This window comes from Haliaeetus leucocephalus, unplaced genomic scaffold (assembly GCF_000737465.1).
Source record: "Haliaeetus leucocephalus isolate CR32 unplaced genomic scaffold, Haliaeetus_leucocephalus-4.0 Scaffold668, whole genome shotgun sequence".
NCBI lineage: Eukaryota > Metazoa > Chordata > Aves > Accipitriformes > Accipitridae > Haliaeetus > Haliaeetus leucocephalus.
This window is the reverse complement of record NW_010973104.1, coordinates 1,855,507-1,874,183: the sequence shown is the minus strand read 5'-3', so window position 1 is coordinate 1,874,183 and position 18,677 is coordinate 1,855,507. Positions and strand designations below refer to the sequence as shown.

Below are 18,677 nucleotides of genomic sequence, written 5' to 3'. Positions count from 1 at the left end.
GGGAAGCGGCCGCCGAGCCCGTCTCGCTGGGGCTGCTGGCGATGGTGGCCACCCCGTCGGGCTGGCCCGGACCCGGCGGCAGCCCCACACCGGCGGCGGGGGCGGCGGGGGCCGGCAGCCCTTGCAGAGTCTGCCCGCAGACGTGGTGATGCTTCTCCCAATCCTTGTGTTGGCAGAAGGAGCCGCAGTAGCGAGCGGTGTTGCAGCCGCTGCAGGTCTCGCTCGCTTTGCGTCCGCAGTTCCAGCAGCTCTGCGGGGATGCAAAAGCCGAGCCTCAGCTCCGGATCGTGCGCCCCCATCCCAGACCGTGCACCCCCATCCTTGACCATTGCGCTCCATCATCCCAGACTGTGCTCCCCCATCCTGGACTATGCACATCATCCCAGACCACGTAGAGCATTCCGGACCGTGCCTCTCCATCCTGGACCGTGCACCTTGTTCCAGACTGTGCACCCCCATCCTGGACCACACACATCAACCTGGACCATGCACCTTGTCCCGGACCATGCACCCGCATGCTTGACCGTGCGCTCCATCCCCAGCTCGCTGCAAGAAATCCCCTTTTCTTCCCATCCCGTGGTGTTGCCGCAGCCCCCCCGCTACCCACGCTTGCAAGCACAGACGTTGAAAACTTGATTGCAAAAGGAGCAGGTCCCAAACCTGCCCTTGCTGCCACCGACCCTGTCCCCCCCGGCCCCCACCTCGCTCGAGTCCTCCTGCTGATTGATGACGGTCAGGGCGTCCTCCGAAGCCTGGCGCTTGGCCTCGGCCAGGGCTCGCTCCATCTTGGCTCGCTCCGTCGTGATCAGCTCGTGGGCTTTCCGCTCGGCATCCGACACGGCCTTCTGCAGCTCGGACATGGCCTGACGCTTTACCTCGTTCACAGCTTCTTCTGGAAGGAAGGCGGCCGAGCGTGGCACGGGGTGTGCCGGCACCCCAGCCCCGGTTCTGCGCGTCCCCCTCTGCGGCAGCGCCGTGGGACGGCTGCCAGCATCCACCCTGCGCGCCAAACCCACCCTGACCCCCTTCTCCAGCCCCGCCGGCACCCCGACACGGAGTGGGGAAGGGGATGGGGCAGAGACCCTGCGAACTCAGCACACCGATGGGCGCCGGTACCCGCCCCGCACTCACCAGCCTTCCTCCAGATCTCCTCCGGCATGTACCCGGAGAGGGGCCGCGGCGCGAACTCCCGGTGAGCGTCTGCGACGGGAGAGGGGGCAACGCCGTTAGGAGACGCCGTCCTCTTCGAACCCACCCGCCGGCAGCGCCGGACCCCCGGGGGAACGGCACGGGCGCCCCGGAGAGGAGCGCAGCCCCCCCCTGAACGCACCCCGTGGCCCCGGGGGTCAATACCTAACTGGGGTGCCTCCGAGGCGGAGGAGCTGTTGTGGGGGCGGGCGGAGGGGGGGCTGCCTTTCTTCATGTCTTCGGCATCGCTGTAGCGCCGGATCCAGTGGTTGAGCTCCTCGCGGTCGGCCTCCTGGCCCCGCCGCAGCACCGTCAGCGACCGGCGCGTCTTCTCCACCATGTCCATGATGCAGTTCAGCAGCTGCGGGGGGGGAGGCAACGTCAAGTTTGGGGCGGGGGGGGGCTTTGCTGCAAGCAGCTGGGGGGGCTGGTGCTAGAACAGGGGGGATTTAGATTATGCCAGGCTGTGCCGGGGCCGGTGTGCCATTTTGGCTGCGGGGAGCAAAGGATGCTCGGGAGAAAAGCCCTGGGGGGGGACACACAGTGGGGATGGAGGGCAAAGCCAGGGGAAAGCACTCATGCCAGCCCCACGGGATGGCTTTGGGGGGAGGGGGGGGCATTACTTACGTTGTTGAGGTGTTTCCACTCCTCCGCCCATTCCCGGTCGGTGAGCCGGTGGTCGATCACCTCCTCCTGCCGCGTCCCGTGCACCGCTGCAAGGCAAGCGGGGGGTGGGGGTCAGCCCCCCTGCAGCACCCCTCTCCCTGGGGCAGCGTGTGTGTGTGTGTGTTCCCCAGTGTCCCCCCCAGCCCCGGCACACGGGGGATGCCACCACTCACCGGCGGGTCGCTGGCGCTCGCGGAGGTCCCGGGGGTCGGGGTGACGGTAGGCGTCGCGGTAATGGTGCGCCATGGCCATGTCCTCCAGGCGGTAGTGCTGGGGGAGAGGGGGAGCGGCGGGGGGGGGGTGTCCCAGCCCGTTGGGGGGGTGATTCAGCCCGTTGCTGGGGCTGTAGCGCTGCGCCGGGCTCATGGTGCACGGCCGCTTGCTGAGGTGCTCGGGGTGCAGAGGGTCTCGGTCCAAACCGTTCTCTTTGGTCCTGGGTGGAGGAGAGGAGGTCGGTCCCCCGAGGAGGGGGTGGCAAGGATGCGTGCATGTCTCCCCCCCCCAAAAAAATACCCCACGCGCCCGTCCCGGCTCGCACCTGTCTGGCGTCCTCCTCTTGCCGCTCTCGCCCACCTCCAGGAGCAGCTCGGAGGAGTCGATGGGAGAAGACGCGTTGGCGTCCAGCAGCAGCTGCTCGTGCTGCGCCAGGTACTGGGCCGGCGTCTGCTTGGCCATGCGGGCGCAGTGCAGCAGCTCCCGCTGCAGCAGCGGCAGGTTGGCCTGCGAGAGGGGGGAGACAGTCCAGTCCAGTCCACGGTCCCGCAACTCCCCGCTCCCCCAGCCCGGCACCCTGTAGAGCCCTCTATAGAGCCGTGGCCCCCCCGGCACAGCCCGGCTTTGCCCCCAACCTGCCGCAGGCTGGAGGTGCCGGGCAGGCAGCAGCCTTCCCTTTGGGGTCCTGCTCGCCTTCCCCAGGGGGACATCCTTGGGACCCCACTCACTGCAGCGTGCCCGGGCTAGCTGGGCTGCCGGGATGGGGGGACACACACACACACGTGGCACCCCGCAGGGTTCGGCCACGTGCTGGCATGGGCACAGCTTCAACCGAGCCCTCCTGCATCCTGGCAGGGGTTGCAAAGCATCATCCCCCGGCCAGCTCGGCCACCTCTGCCACCCTGTCCCCGCAGTACTCGCCCTGGGGACCCAGATGAGCCCCCAGCCCTTCTGGCACCCGTGGGGCATGGCTGGGAACTCCCCACCCACCAACCCACCGTGTGTCCCCCCCAAACCCCGGCACCGCAGCCCCTAGGATCACGCAGAGCAGCAAGAACGAAGGAGCAGAGACCCCTTTCTGCCCAGGCGCTCTGGCTGCCAGCTCTGGTTTTCTCTTTAGGGAGCTGATCCGCAGCCAAACGCCCATCTGTCGGACACGTTAGCGCTCGAGCCGGAGATGCACGCTGCGGTGAGTGGGGCCGGACCCTCCCCTTCCCCAGCCGGAGCGGTGTGGCGGGGGGGGTGGAACAACCCCACAAAAACAAGCAAGCCCCCGAGTCTGGGAAGCATGCCGAGCCCGGCTGGTTGCAGTTAGGATAATGAGAAACATCTGGAGCCCACGGTGGGAACAGCTGGGAGCAGGGTGCCAGGGCGGCCGGTGGGGCCGCCGCGAACTTGGCAGTGGGACAGCGGGGACGGCTCCCGGCCGCAGGGCCACCAGCACCCGCCGGGACACCGTGAGCCGCACCGCCAGGGGTGCACCGTCCCCCTGCTCCCCCAGACCCCGCGTTGCCCTCCAAACCCGGGCGGGAGGGCTCTGCCGTCGTCGTCGTCGTCATCCCCCCACCCTGGCTCGGTTTGGCCATATTTCGGTTCTGCCTTTCCCCTGCCAGGAGCAAACCGCTCCGGCAGCTTTGCAAGCAGATTCCTGCGGTGAGTGCGGACCTCCGCTCCAGGGGGCTGGGGATGCAGAGGTGGAAAAGGGGCTTTTTTTGCACTTTTTCGTTATTCCTCTGCTAACGAGGGGCAGGCGACGCCGGGCTTGAACATCTGCCGGCAGCGCCGGTGCTGCCAGGCGTGCCAGCGGTCAGTGAATCCCTCCGGAGCGGGGTGACAGTGTGGAGTCAGCGCGAAATTAAAAGGCAAATAAAAAGAAGGGGATTTTTAATGAATTGCAAATGGTTACCAGCTGGGCCAAAGCCCTCGCTTTATTGCAAACAGCCCCGGCCTCGTGTGACTCCACACGTGCAAGGAGCTGGGTGTGCAGGGGGGACACACGTGCCCGGGGGGGGGCGACGCAGGCAGCCCTACAGGCAGCCGCCAGCCCCGACCCCAAAGCCACCCCCCAAATCCCCCTTTGCCAGCGATACGGACGCTAACCCCGACATCCCCGCGGTCCCCGGGCTGCGGCACCCACCTTGAGGAAGGGGATGACGAAGGGTCGCAGCGGGAAGTTGGTGGCCTCCTGGAGCTTGGCATGAAACTCCTCGATGGTGAGCGTGGAGTTCTGCGGGGACAGCCCGGGCTCAGCGCCGCTGGCCGTGGCCCCCCGCCTGCCCCGCACCCCCCAGGAGGATGCTTTGCTGTTTCTCCCCCATTTCTGCTCCTCTGCCAGCTCTGCCACGCTCGAGGGAAAACCACGCTCGAGGGAAAACCACGCTCGAGGGAAAACCACGCTCAAGGCTTTGCTGGCAATGCCAGCACCCGGGACCCAACCTTGCACCGCGCTGTGCAGTTCCCAGGAGATGCCGGAAAAACAGCCCCCATTTTTCCAGGATTTAGGTCAATCTAGCACCAATAGGACCCTCTTTTTTCCCCATTCAGCAGCATCTCCGTAAGGGAAAACACAGGATCCCCTGATACGGCATCGCCCCGCCAGCCGCCCGCACCCGGCAGACGTACCACGAGCCCCAGGACGAGGGTTCGCACCCGCTCCCCGATCTCGGGGGAGATGTCATTGCCGAACTGCTGCAGCGTGGTGAGGAACCGCTTGAGCTTGGAGAGCTGGCGGGCGCCGCAGGCCGGCGGGAGCTGGTGGGTGGAGAGGGAGGCGGTGGAGGAGGTGGCCGGCCCGTTGCTGAACCCGTTTGGGGTGGACGGAGCCCCATTGATGGCGGTCGGCGAGTGGCTGCTCCCGTTCATCACTGCGGGGAGAGAGGGGACGGGAGGTCAGAGTGGGTGGCCGTGCCCTGGCACCGCGGGGACAAGACTGGGCTGGGGGCACCAGAGCATCCTGCCGGGTACCGCGGGGCCGGCACCCTCCGGGAGGCTTCGGGATGCTGCTGCATCCCTGGGGCCGCATCCTGGACCGGTCCCTGATGCTGTGGAGGGGCTGGAGGGAGGGATGGGGTGCAGTGCATGCCCCAGCACAGCGAGGGCCTGATCCTGCTCTTCGATGTTCAAGGCAGCCAAGAGAAGGGGCTCCATCCTGCCCCTCTGGGAGCTGCTCAGCACCCCCCAGGGAGAAGCCATGAGCCATTTCCCACGGAGCCCAGCCTGGCTTGCAGCACGCCGGTGCCTCTGGCCCCACTGCCCAGGCGGGAGAGGACGGGAGCTGCCCAGAGCACCCCACGCCAGGAGACCGGGAAGGGGACATCTGGGGGTGCCAGCCCGCAGCGCGGCGGGCCCCTCGCTCCTGCGCCAGCCCTCCGCACAGACCGCGCGAGCGCAGGGACCTTTCCACGGCCGGCACGGGTGATGGCACGCGTCACCCCATCTCCCAACCGCGCGCCGTTCCGCGGTACCCGGGCATGCACCGCGCCTTTCCCCGCGGCGCGCCGGGCACCCGGCTCCTGGGATCGCACTAACCTTGCGGTGCCTGTGCCGCCCTGCCTGCCCTGCCTGCTTTGGCAGGCTCCCGCTCGCTCTACGGCCGGGCAGTATCAGCCGCCCGCTAAAGAGGTGCCGAAAATAACCCGGTGGCCACAACTGCTTTTATTCCCGCGACAGGTGCGTTACTAAGTTAGACGCCGCACATGTCCCTCGGCCGGGACAGGGACGGGGTTCGCATCCCCGTGACCCGCCGGAGCAGGGCGAGGGGCTGGCACGGGGGAGCGTATCCTGCCTAAGCCCCCCGCGGCGGCACCGTGCCCCCCACGGGACCCTGTGCCTGCCGGGTTGGGGGGCTGCGGCTGCGGCTCGGGTCTCTCATGAGAGCGGATGCTTCATTTTACTTACAAAGACAGACCATCGACCATTTCAAGCAACCATGAAAACGGCCGCGAGGCAGAAACGTCGGAGGGCCAGCGTCTCGATCTGCAAGCAAAATAAAACACGCTATGATGAGAGAGCAGAGGGGGCAGCTCTCGGCCGGGGGGTCCCGGCTTGGGCACGACCCGCTCCTCCTGCAGGCGACGCTCCTCGACAGCGGGCATGGCAGGGGGATGCGTGCCATGGGCTAAGCCACCCAGACCCAGGCGTGCCAGGGATGGAGCCGGGTCCCTGCATCCCACTGCGGCCGTCGGGAGGGTTCAAGGGATGCTTGGCTGCCTAACACGGTCCCTGCATTTCGGGACCACCCCTGCAAAGCCCCAGCGCAGGGGGGAGGTTTGCGACATTTTCCCGAGACCGAGAACAACCGAAACACCGTCGCGCTGCGGGCCGAGCCACGGCAAGAGAGGCTACCTGCACCCCCGGCCCCGCATCCCGCGCCGAGCCGAACCCACGATGCCACATCTGCCGCAGGGCTTGGATTAAAAAGCAAAACCCCTCAGAGCGCAGCCGAGCACAAGCTGATTTCTAATTAGAGAGCATCTGGCCGGGAGGGCGGCAGGGCCGCGGCGGGGAGCACCGCCGGGGCGCGGCGGCTGTTGGGGGGGCTGCGGCTCAGGGGGTTGTTTTAGGGGTGTTTTCTTCCCCCATGGGGTTTCTAAGCAAGAAGCAGCTACGAGCAAAATGCCTGCGTGCACGGGATACGTCTCGACGGAGCTGGAGCAACCCTCGCTGTGGCCACCGTCGCTCCTGCTGGGGGGGGACCAGCCTCGGCCCCTGCCCCCCCCCCGGATCCTGCCCCGCGTGTGCCTTGTCTTGCCGTGTGCCGGGGCGGTGACACCGGCACAAGGACCGATCCCCAGTGCAAGCCCTGCAGGTGTGTAACGAGCCCACGTGCCACCAGCGCAACCAGCGCGTCGGGGCTTGCCCAGTTCAACGATGCTACAGACACTAAGGACTCGGACCGCGAGTCCCCACCGAGTCCCCTGATCCCACCACGCCGTGGCCTGGGCAGGGCAAGAAGGTCCCTGCCGCTGCGGCTGGCCGTGACACCAACCTGCCACCACCGGGTGCCACGTGCGGATGGGCAGGCAGGACCCCACATGGTCGGACCCCCCCGACGGGGCCAGCTCGGACCCGCGGGGACTCCCCCAGCCCGCAGCATCCTCCGTCCGGCTCTCTGCAGGTGAGAGCACCGGGGGCCACGCGCTGCTCTGTGCCACTGTTCGGTGATCGCGTGGCAGGAGATCAGGACATCCCCGTCCCCAAGCACGTTGCAGGGCACTGCTGGCGACGGGCAGTGCCGTGGTGGTCCCCGCAGGCACGTGCATGAGCTTGGGGTGTGCAGCCCAAAGCCCTTCTCCGGTGCAAGAACGGGTAGTGCCACCCCACGGCACGGCCAGCACCGCGCAGGGGGTCTGAGGACGCCGCTGGTCCCGGGTGCAGCATGTGACCCAGAGACAAAGGGAGGTGGGCAGCCCCCCATCCCGGCATCCCGTCCTCAACCCGGCATCCCATCCCCATCCCTGGTACTCACTGGTGTTTGGTGTGAAGGAGGGGAGGCGCGTGGCTCCCTGCGTGACGGCCGGCGGCGGCGGAGGCATGCTGGGCGGCGTGGACCTGGACTGTGTCTTCACGTCGGCCGGCGAGTCGGGCATGGTGGCGGTCTGTGTCTCCACGTTATCTGCGGGGAGAGGGCACGGGGCGGTGAGCGGGGTGTGCCGGGCAGCACCGCGTTTTGCCCTCCGAACGGGGCTCAGGTCAGGGGCAGAGGGGACCCACAGGGACCTCAGGCTGGGCTGGGCATCTCTGCTCCCTGGTGCAGGATGGCAGCAACCCTCGCCCTGGGCAGAGCTGGGGCAGCGGGGACGGTGCCTGGTGTCCTGTGTGCCTGCAGGACGGTGGGGATGGTGACCAAATTCCCATGCATCTGCAAAACGGCGTGGATGCAGGGTGGTGGGGACAGGGCAGGGCACCACTCTGCCCCACGCACGGGGCACAGCCCGGCCCAGCACACAAATGGCGCGTGTGTCCCCGCAAAGCCATCGCTGTCGCATCCCGGGACCCTCCTGCCAGCAGTTACCTGCCCACGTCTCGGGAATCCCCGGCTGCCCGCTAACCCCTCGCCGTCCCCGGCAGCTACGCGCAGGGCTGCCGTAATCCCAGGCGGGGATTACGGACAGGCAGTAAATCGTGGGTTCGTTACAGCCAGGCGCTCGGTGGCGGTGGCGACGGCAGGACCCACGCACCCACCAGTGGCTGTCATCCCACAGCCCCGAGGAGCCCCACGAGGCACCAGATCCTGCAAACCGGGGAGCACGGCACCGCTGCCTCCCTCCCACCGTCCTGTGCTTGCAACCCCAAATAACACCCGGCAGCGGCATCCCCGGGGAGAGCGTGCCAGCACCATCCAGTCTGGATGGCGGCGGCGGCACGGCCCCGGTGCAAGGTTTCGGCCCCGCGGCTGCTGCGCCGGGCGGTGATGGGTGACCGCAAGTGCGGGCAGCTGCGGCGATCTGTCAGTGTGCCCGAGCCCGCGCCGTCGCCGGCCCCAGCCAAAGAAGGAAGCGGCCGCCGTGGCTGCCCCCCAGCCCCGCACCCGGCCGGGGTCCCCGCTGCGCCCCGGCACGCTCCCCGCCAGGCAAGGCTGATAAACACTAATCTAATATGCATGCTTAATCCGCTGCAACTGTTGTGAGATTAATTGAACCCTGCAAGAGCGCATTGTCTGGGCTAAATAAAACCGGGGCCTCATCCCGAGCGAGATGCTATCGGGGCTTGTGCCACAGCCGATGCTGTGCGGGGACGACTGGGAGATGGGAGAGCTGGTGGCAAGGGCCAAAATTTCGGGCAGTCACCATCGTGGTCCCACAGTATCCTCCCAGATTGCTCCGGCACTGTGGGAGCATTCCTCCCCACCCGCGGCACACCATAATCCTGCAGACGCCTGGATGTGCATGCTCCAGTTTCCCTTTCCTTGCTCCGTTCTCCCACTCCAGCCACAGGAGAAACCCCAAGACCAAGCAGCATCCCTCCCCGTAAAACAACAGTTTGTTGACAGGACCTGCCAAAATAGATGGTGTGTTTTGAAAAACACCTTTTATTTTCCTTTTCATGGAAATGCCCATCTCTAGGCAAGGCTTCTCCAGACTTCCAGGCTTCCCCCATCAACCAGCGGAGCAGGATCCAGCCCCGACGGCAGAGGACGAGCCGCGAGCGTGCACAGAGCGTGACCTGGAGTGGGTGCCTGCATCCGCGCAGCCACAGTGCCTTAATCCGCCGGGTGCTCACACGATCCCTCCTGGGCTCAGCATCCCCTGGCCATCGCCCTCCGCCCAGCTTGGCAAAGCATGACCTGCATCGCCTCTGCTTGCTGGCTCCTGCCTGCAACAGGCAGGACCAGCACCTCCCCGTGACGCAGAGCTCTGCGTGGGCACCGCTGCCATCCCCTCGCCCTTCTCGCCCCCTCCAAGCCCGGGGTTTGCACCACGGGGCGCTGGCTGGCGTTGCACACCGAGCGCGGCGCAGCGAGGCATCGCGACGCGTTCTTCACGTCGGCAACGCTGCAGCCGCCCACGTGCTTGGCCCCAGCCCTCCACGCAACAGCCGCCGGCGTGGGGACAAGCTGCAGCAGCTTGGGGACAGCGTGGCAGCTTGCCCAGGTAAGTGCACCTGCACCAGTTGCTTGCGCGGCTCCCAGCATGGTGGGGCTGCGCCGGTGCGTTTGGCTCTGCCGTTGCTTGCAGGGAGGGAGGAGGCTGCAGGCTGCGAGATGCTCGCCCCAGCCTGCATCCCTGTCCCTGGCTGCATCCCCATCCCTGCCTGCATCCCTGGCACCGTCCCTATGTGCATCCCTGCTCCCGTCTGCCTCCCTGGCAGCATCCCTGCCTGCATCCCCAGCACAGTCCCTGCCTGTATCCCTGTGCCTGCCTGCATCCCCATCCCTGTCCCCATCCTCCTTGCTGTCCTGACTCCGTACGCACGTCCACGCCGAGGGGAAAACAAGGATACGCTCATTCTGGCACCGACACGGCTTTTCCACAGCTTCCCATTGGGAGGAAAGTTTCCACGAAGCTGAGCAAGCACCCAGGGAAACAGGGCCTGGCTGTGGTTTTTTGTGTCTTTTCCTTTTTCTTCTCTAAGTCATAAATTTTCCCCAAGGTGTTTGCAACCCAAACAATGCCATGCGGGCACAGGGATATGGGACGGCCCCAAACCCGATGGGATTTCTCAGTGCCAAAGCCCAGAAAAGCCCATGGGAAACAGAGCCCAGGATGTCTGCAGGATCCGGCCATGGCCATGGCACCCACCCAGGTCCTTTACAGGATGGGACAAGCTCCGTGGCAGGCAAAGGGGGTTTCAGGGGGGCACGCTGCAGCCTCCTGGCAGCGCCTCCAAACAATAATTCCCCAACACGACTCAAAGTCCGCTGGAATTTTTTTTTTTCTTTCTCTGTTTTTTTTTTTTTTCTTTCTTTCTTTGGGGTAATTTGTCCCAGCCGCTCAGGGCTGTGTCTGTTTTCCTCCATCTGGTTTCCATTAGGCCTGTACAACCCAGATGAATAAGTAATAATATAAAAATAAAAGGATTAGTATTTTCTCCTTGGCTGGCGGGAGCGGGCGTCCCCCACCCTGCCTCCCGGGGCCAGCAAATGCTGGACCCCGCACACCCCCGCACGACCCCGAGCCCCCCATTTGTCACACCGGAGGGTTTAACCCCTGGCACACTGGCCCGGGCACGGTCCCCGCTGGGGTGACACACCAGCGTGGCCGCTAACCGGCTGATAAAGCCCGGCTTGGCCCCAGCTTGCTCGTGGTGCCTGGCCCCGTGCCGCGCCAGCAGCACCACAGGGGTCGGGTTTTGTGACCCCGCTGGGCGCCAGCAACCCCCGAATCGCTCGCTCCAGCTTGTGCATCGCTTCTCCCGGGTGGAAGCTGCAAGAGAGCCTGTTAGCTGGTCCCCTGCCTCCCACCGGAGCTGGGGCCGGGGGTCTGCTTGGCTGCGTGCTCCTCAGCGGGCAGCGCTGGATGCTGGAAAGCACCAATGCATGGCACCGTGCGGCTGTGCACGCCATTAGGCACCAACACACGGCACGGTGCAACGATGCATGCTGGCGGGCACCAACACATGGCGCTGTACAGCTGTGCACACCAGCAGGCACCAAGGCACAGCATCACACAGCCGCACACACCAGCGAGCACCGACGTGCAGCTGAGCACGCCAGTGGGCACCAACACACGGCACCCTGCAGCCGTGCATGCCAGCGGGCACCTATGCATGGCATCCTGCAGCCTGGCGCGTGAGGGACGGTGCCCAGCAGCCGGCCCAGCCCAGCGTCTGCTGTTTCCCATGGCCGTGGGGATCCCGTCCCGCCGCTGCAGGCTCTGCCCCAGCCTGGGGTACCCGTCCTCCCCAGGCAGCGAGCGGTCCCTGCTCTCTGCAGCCTTCGGCAGGGCCACAGAGCAGCTGGGGATGGGAATAGGGGTGCGCCAGCCCCAGGGGTGAGCCTGATGACTGCGGAGCACCCAGGCCGGCTGCTCGCCTCTCCACCTCCCCGGGGATGGGGATGGAGAGGGCAGGGAGCTGCCCCGACTGCGGCCGTCGGAAAGCTCCGGCTTCCTGCAGCCCTCCCAGGCCAGGCGAAGGTTCCTGGCGAGGAAGGGGTTAAAAGGGAATTAAAAGACCAGCATCCTTCATGCTCTCCAAATGGCCACAAATGAAATCCAGATGCTGGAGGCGACGTCTCCTGAAGCCAGGCTGCCTCCGAAACAAAGGCAAAGCATTCCTGCTCCTCAGCTGCCGCTGCCACGGGGGCCAAGAACAACTCCCCGATAAGATGGCGAGGGACCGAGCCGTCCCAGCTGGAGCACGTCAGGGAAGCGTGCAGCGCCGGCGGCCAGGCAGCAGCGCCGGCCACGTGCGCAAGCCCGGCAGAGGTGGTGGGAGCTGCAGGGCACCGTCGTCTCCCTCTTCCCCTGCACCCATCCTGCTCCCCTCCCCGGGGACAAGGCGACGATGGGGGTAGGTGACAGCAGGCAGCTCGGAGGTGGCTCATCCCCAGTTGCACACGGAGGACCGGGACGGCGCCTGCGGGATGCGGCGGGGATGCTGCCCACCCCCGGCAGTTATCCCATCGCCAACGTGTCCCGTGTGCCCGTTTTGGGGAGCCGGGCTAGCAAGGAGCGATCCAAACCCCAGCACTCGTCAGCACAAATGAAGCCTTTTAAAAGGAAATTTAATTAATTAAACCCTCTGCACAACATGTAAATGAACCTGGATTCGGCCGACTCCAGGCCTGGGGAGGCGCTTGCAGGCGCGGGGAGCTCTCGCCGCAAGTAATGGCTGCCGCGAGGACGACGGGACGCAGATGTGCCCGGCAGCGCCACAGGAGCGCTGGCAGCGGTGCCCAGCGCTGCCGGCTACTTGGGCCCTGCCTGCACTCCTGCCTGCAGGCAGGGATCCTCACAAGGATGCTCATGCGCTGAGCGGTGCAAGCCTTGCTCTGCCCTGCTGCTCCAGCTGGGGGGATGCTGGCAGCCTGGCCCAGGATGGGTGACAGCGCCGCACCAACCAACCCACGAATTTGGGCATCGCCCCTGCGGTTTAGTTCGGCTGCTCAGCGGAGCGGGACACTCCATCCTCGCACCACCGCAGTAGCCCTTTGCACCGGTCGGCGAGCCAGCCTTTGTCCCTGCTGTCATCGCCTTGCCCATGAGTGTCCTGGGACGGGTCCCACGCCGCTGGGACGCTCCCTACCCACCCAATGCCAGGCGTAAAGCAGATTTCACCATGCGCAGATGCATCCCGATTTGCTTTGCTTTCCCCATAGCCCCATCACATGGCGCCAGCATCCCGGGGAGGTCCGGTGCTGCCTGGGGGATGCGCCACAGGTAATGCTCCCCACTCGGCTCCAGGGCAGCGGTGCCGGCAGCGACCCCGCCGCCTGCTCCCCTTCCACCTCCCTAAGTGTGGCAGCACCAGCACGGCTCTGCGTGGGACACCAGTACCTGGGGCCAGGCTCTCCCAGGCACCCCAAGCCCAACAAACCTCCATTTCTCAAGCCACAGCCAGCCGCCCAGGGACCCAAACCCGCTGCCTCGGCGCCGCACAGGCAGTGCCAGCCGGCTCCCGCTCCCCCCTGCGCCGGCATGGCCAGGCAGGAGGGAGGTGGGTTTGATTTTCCTCAAAACAACAACAAAAAAAAGGCCCCCCCAAAAAAGCACCCTCTCTGTTTTACAAGCCTTCATTTGCTATTGTTTATGTAAACAGGTAAATTGTTTCGTATCTCAATTAAAAACATCTGCCACATAAATGAATACCAATTAACTCATCCTGTTTTTAATTACTCTGTTAATTACACACAGGCAGCAAAAAGGATGGCAGGGGAATAGGGAAAGCATGCTTACAACCCCCCCTTCCCACCTTGCTGTTGGCAAGGATCCGAAATGTGCCCAGATAATGATGGATTAAGGTGGCTGGTGACAACCGTGGCTCGTGGCCAGCTCCGGCGTGGCGGCTCCCTCCCGGCCCCGATGGGCGCTGCCAGGGTGCCTCACGGGGGTATTTCCCGGCACCCTCCGGAGAGGTGCCGTGCCACACCGTTTCAGAAACCCCAGGTCCCGCGGGACGTGCCAACGCTGCCTGCGTCATCCCCCGTGCCGACGGTGGCCGCGGCACAGCCCGGCTGGCTTTCCCGGTGCCAGCCCCACATTTGCTCTCAAAATGCATCCTGGGGGAGAGAAACCTCGGGATGCCGAAGCATGCGGGAAGGGCGGAAGGATGGAGGAGGCTTCACGTGGGCAGCATCCTCATGGACCCAGCACATCCTCGAGGCGCCCGTGCCGCCCCCGGGAGCCCTCCTGCTGCCAAGTGGCAACACCTCTGCGTGGGCACAGCAGCACGGGGTAGATGCCCTCCTTGAGCTGGGCCGGTGGCGATTGCGGAGGGACCCCAGACGCCGTCAGCCCCTCGTCCGTGTCCCCCCCCCCCCGGCTGCGGGAAGCTTTCCAAGCGAGCAGATGGGGCAGGGGAGCGGCGGCAGCGAGGAGGAGAGCAGAAAAGGCTATTTTCTCACGCTACATATTTTACAAGTTGAACATTTTGTGCATTTCAGCCTTGCCTGTAAAAGCATCTCGGGCTCAGCCCTGGGACTCGACGTCGGAGCCTGTGAGTCAACAGCGGCTGGCGGCGACGTGGCCGGCCGGCACGGAGAGGGGCCGGGAACCAGGATCCCCCCACGCAGAAGGTCAGGCTGGGGGGTCCCCCTGATCCACTGGCTCTGGAGGAGCAGCAGGATGGCCAACGATATCCCTCGAGTCCCCCAGCCGGGGCACAGCATGTGCCACAGACGCTGCCCGTCTGACCCGTCCTGCCAGCAGCTCCTGGGGCGGCGAGGGGAGGTGGGCACCCACATGCCCTCACTGCTCCTCAGCTGCCTTACTCTTCTGGAAATTAAATATACTGGCTAAACACCAGGAGTAAATAGAGTGCCGTGGCCAGCCCTGCACACCTGGAGGCATGTGGGCACTGGCAGCATCGGCCGGAGCTGCCCTCCACCTGGGAAACACCCACGTCTTCTTGGCTGCAAACCACCTCCTCGGCGCAAGGGCTGCGGGTGCATCACCGCGGCGGCTGCACTAGAAGGGCAATTGCTCCACCAACATGCTGCCAAAGGTGAACCCCAAAACCAGCCTGATGCCCTAGATACAAAGCCAGTTGCTCTTCAAGGGCAGGGAGATGTTCAGGCTACGATGCCCCTAATCTGCAATTTTTGCAGCCACCCAGCCACGCATGTGCACAGGGACGCTCCTGCCCAAAGGTGGCCTTGATGGCTGGATCAGGGACAAGTGGCACAAGCAGCCAGGGGACTCGGGACATTCTGGAGGCAGAGAGTGGCTGGGGAAGGGAAAACATCCCCCTCCACATGCCAGCGCTGGCAGGGAGCTCCCTGCAAGGTTCCCTGCAGCGTGGGAACGCCGAGACACCGCTGGGTCCCCAGGGACCCGGGGCCGGATCCTGCCCCACAGACGCCAGGATGGTAACAGCTCCGAGGGGGTGCCGAGTCCAGCCGTGCATCCCCACAGCCTCTGGGCTGCTGCATTACTGACTCTTTGTCTATTTTTTCACCACGGGCTCCATTTCAAGGCAATTTTGCCCATGCGAGATTGAATCAAACAACACAGGAAAAAATATTAATGAGAATTTTGCAAAATAAACAGGAAATCCCTTGGATGTTTTATGGAAACATTGGTCAGCATCTTCCAAAGGAAAGCTGCGGGCTTGTCAAGGTGGGGTTGCCCCTGGGGAGCCTGAGCGCGCTGGGAGGGACGGCAGAAAACAAGCTGCAGGAAATCTAAAAATAAACCCCGAACCAGGCAATGGCACTAACGCCAGCAGTGCCTGGGCAGGGGGGTTCTCCTCTGTGTCACCGGCCTGGTCTTGCCCCACGCCGGCCATCACGAAGCTCGCAAGGACTGGCCCCAGCTTGGGGACTCCCCCCTGGCCCCAGCCTGGTGGGGCAGCTTAATCCAGCTCCCACCCGTGGTCCAGCTTGGAAAGCATAAGCCAGGGCTGCAGCATCCGACCCACATCCCCTTGACCCCAGCAGCAACTTTTAAGCCCAGCTTTGCATCGAGCTCAGCACTGCAACCCATGGGATGCCCCCCAGCTCCCTTCCAGGGCCCAGGCAGCCCCATTTGCAGGATCAGGCCCTGATCTGCCCAAAACCTTGTGCACACTGTGCCGGTCTGGCCGGGGGCAGAAGTGGAGTCGGTGCCGGTGATGGGGGCTGGTGTGTCCCCCCCCGGGGGCCCAGCTGCCTGCCCCACTGCCAGCGCTCCCGCATGCCTCCCCAGCAGCCCTGTGCTCCCTGGCCAGCTCACCGGCAATCAACTGACCCCCCCCCATTAAGAGACATTATAATAGATATTTACAGGGTGCCTCTCCTCCCCCGGGGTCCCGCGGCACCCTGTGGCACCCCGCACCCCTTCCCCGGGTACCCGCGGGCAGAGAGCCGAACTGCCTCTAGACTGTGCCGGGGATTTAAGCCGGCTGCCAGCAGCGAGCGGAGCCGAGACCCCGTTTTCATGGCAAAGCCAGACACTGTGCAGCCCAGATCCTGCGCGGGGTTTTCCATGCCTCCAAACAACCGTGGGTCAAAAGCAGAAATCCAGGGAAGCGACGCAGGGGATGTCGGCAGAGACCCGCCAGCCCCCAGCCCCAGGTTCCCCATGGGACCTGCCAGAGTCCCCTTCCCGGCACGCTGGCTGCAGGCAGCCCACCCCAGTTGTGCCCACGGGGCTGCCCCCGAGCCCGGTGGTGCCGAGCTGCCGCAGCCACGGGCAGAGGCTGGGGGGCTGCTCAACCCTCCCAACCCGAAGCGGGGCCGAGCACCAGAGTATTTTTCCATCCTGCATCCTGGAAGTTCCCGATGTAAGAGGCAAATCCTGCACCCACACGAGGCCTCGCTGCTAACCTGCCCGAACCCAGCACCCAACCCGCGCCAGCACCCAGCGCCACAGGAGAATAGCCTCTCCCCGCTACACATCTCAGCTTTTCCTCCCCACAAGCCAACATCTGCAGTCACACGTTTTTCAAACAAAACACGCCCGACATCTGGCCGTCCCCGGGTAAAACCTTACCTGCCAACGCAGATACCAGCCGGGCCTGCCGGGAGGCAGCAGGCAGGGAAAAACCCCTTTGCACAGCCAAATTCATCTCCACTTGCCTCCCCGACCACAGCAAAAGCAACGCTCAAAACTTCTCCCCGCGTGGAAACGCACTGTGCGGGGACCTGCCTTATCCACCTCCGGACACCCAGGCAGCTCGGCCCCATGGGGCTCCTCACCCGAGGACCACAGGCGCCGGAGCTCTCAGCATCCTCCCCGGCTGCTGCTCTGCGTTTGCAGTGGGATTTTGGGACGGTTCCCCCATATCTCCGTGCCCCGTACCATAGCAGAGCTCACCCCACCGCAGCGCCGAGCAGACGGATGTTTGCAGAGTGTCTTCAAGTCGCTCGACAAAGGAGTGGAAAATTAATATTCCTTTTAATTAAAGGCAGAAAAATCTCTTTGTTCCTGAACAGACAGAAGACAACAGAGGGAAGAGCTCAAAAGCTCTTTCTAAGCGAGAGACGGGACCATCGCTTAGATTCAAAGACACTGTCAACGTGCACGTGACCTCAAATTAAAAACCAAAATGAAACCCAGCAGCGGCAGCAGCTCCTCTCCAAAAGCGAAGGAAAGTTGCAAAGTTTTTCTTGGCTAATAGGGGGAAAAAAAAAAAAAATCCAACAAAAGGTGTGTTTAACCAGAGAAATGCTCTGCAGTATCCGAAGGCACCATCCAGCAACGAGGGCTGTGTGGGGGAGTGATGGGGAGAGCTGGCCGTGCCCCGGCCCAGCGTCACGGAGGAGCCACAGAGGAGCCACGGAGGAGCGTGGTGCCAGCCCCGCTCCATCGCTACGCCGAGAGCATCCCCTTAGCAAAACCAGGCCGCTGCCGCCGCCAGAGAAGGAGCCGGACGGTGATTAATGGCTGCGAGGATCAGAAGCTGGGCAGCGCTGAGGCAAAGAGCTGGAGGCTCCCCAAGCCAGCCTTCCTTCCCAAATCTGCATCCAACAAAACCGTCCCACGGCACACGCGAGGACACGGCACGTGTCCCCAACACGGACTCGTGTCCTCGTGCGTAAACACAGAATTATGCTGCCGTAGCTGTAAACTTCCCAAACCAGCTCTGGGATTCCTCCCACAAACTCCCCGAGTGGATCAGCTCCTCCTCGCCACGAAACGCGGCTCCGTCAGTGACCGGAGCGGGACGCAGGGGATGAAAACCACTTCTCCCACCGGGCAGAAAGTCGGGAGCCACGACCGGGGAGGGATTACTCCGGGGATGGGGGGGTGGTAGAGGGCACAAACTCGCGTGGGTTCCCGGGGATGCCGGGTCGCCCCACGCCACCCCGACTCTTGGAAAGCAGCCGCCGGGTACGGGGAGGGGAGCGCAGGCAAAGCCCCGGCCCCGCCGCCGTGGCGGGGGAGAGGGGTCGGCATCCCACCGCCCCGGCGTGAGCGGGGCCCACGGTCACGGCAGACGGCTCCCGCCCGGCCTCCCCGCTGGAGGAACGGCTCCGAGCGCTGCCCGCTGCACGGACGGCGGCTCCGGGGACCGCTCGCCCCGGTTCGCCCTGCTCCGTTCCGCCGCCGCGGCGCGTCCCGGGGGCGGCCGGGCACGGGGCCGGAGGGAGAGACGGCGGCGGGGACCGCGCTGGCTGGGGCCCCGGGAGCATCCCCCTCCCCTGCCCACCGGCAGCTTCCCCGACACCGGGAGCATCCCCCGGGGAACCGGGAGCCTCCCCGTCTCCTGCGCACCGGGAGCCTCCTCCGAGCACCGGCAGCGTCCCGGACTCCTGCGCACCGGGGAGCATCCCCCGAGCACCGGGAGCCTCCGACTCCCCCGAGCACCGGGAGCATCCCCCGAGCACCGGGAGCCTCCGGCTCCCCTGCGCACCGGGAGCATCCCCCGGGCACCGGGAGCATCCCCAGCCCCTCTTCCCCGGGAGCATCCCCCGAGCACCGGGAGCCTCCCCGTCTCCGTTCCCGGGCGCGGACGGCACTTACCGTCCTGAGGTGTGGCGGAGGCGTGAGGTAAGTCCCAAGGCAGGGGCCGGTAGGAGCGGGCAGAGC

The 18,677-nt window shown here is 65.1% G+C and overlaps 1 protein-coding gene across 1 annotated transcript in view; it reads right to left on the bottom strand.

Annotated features, from left to right (window-relative positions):
• Nucleotides 1–18,671, bottom strand: part of CBFA2T3 (core-binding factor, runt domain, alpha subunit 2; translocated to, 3) — a 22,314-nt gene extending 3,643 nt beyond the window's left edge. The window contains exons 1-12 of the mRNA XM_010579705.1: nucleotides 18,612–18,671; nucleotides 7,535–7,681; nucleotides 5,965–6,042; nucleotides 4,690–4,931; nucleotides 4,205–4,294; nucleotides 2,393–2,574; nucleotides 2,028–2,287; nucleotides 1,816–1,901; nucleotides 1,354–1,549; nucleotides 1,132–1,200; nucleotides 702–892; nucleotides 19–250 (exon numbers count right to left, since the gene is read on the bottom strand). Coding sequence (XP_010578007.1) covers nucleotides 19–250; nucleotides 702–892; nucleotides 1,132–1,200; nucleotides 1,354–1,549; nucleotides 1,816–1,901; nucleotides 2,028–2,287; nucleotides 2,393–2,574; nucleotides 4,205–4,294; nucleotides 4,690–4,931; nucleotides 5,965–6,042; nucleotides 7,535–7,655 — 1,747 coding nt within the window. The 5' untranslated portion in view covers nucleotides 7,656–7,681; nucleotides 18,612–18,671. The remainder of the gene's footprint in view (nucleotides 1–18; nucleotides 251–701; nucleotides 893–1,131; nucleotides 1,201–1,353; nucleotides 1,550–1,815; nucleotides 1,902–2,027; nucleotides 2,288–2,392; nucleotides 2,575–4,204; nucleotides 4,295–4,689; nucleotides 4,932–5,964; nucleotides 6,043–7,534; nucleotides 7,682–18,611) is intronic.
• Nucleotides 18,672–18,677: the final 6 nt, after the last annotated feature.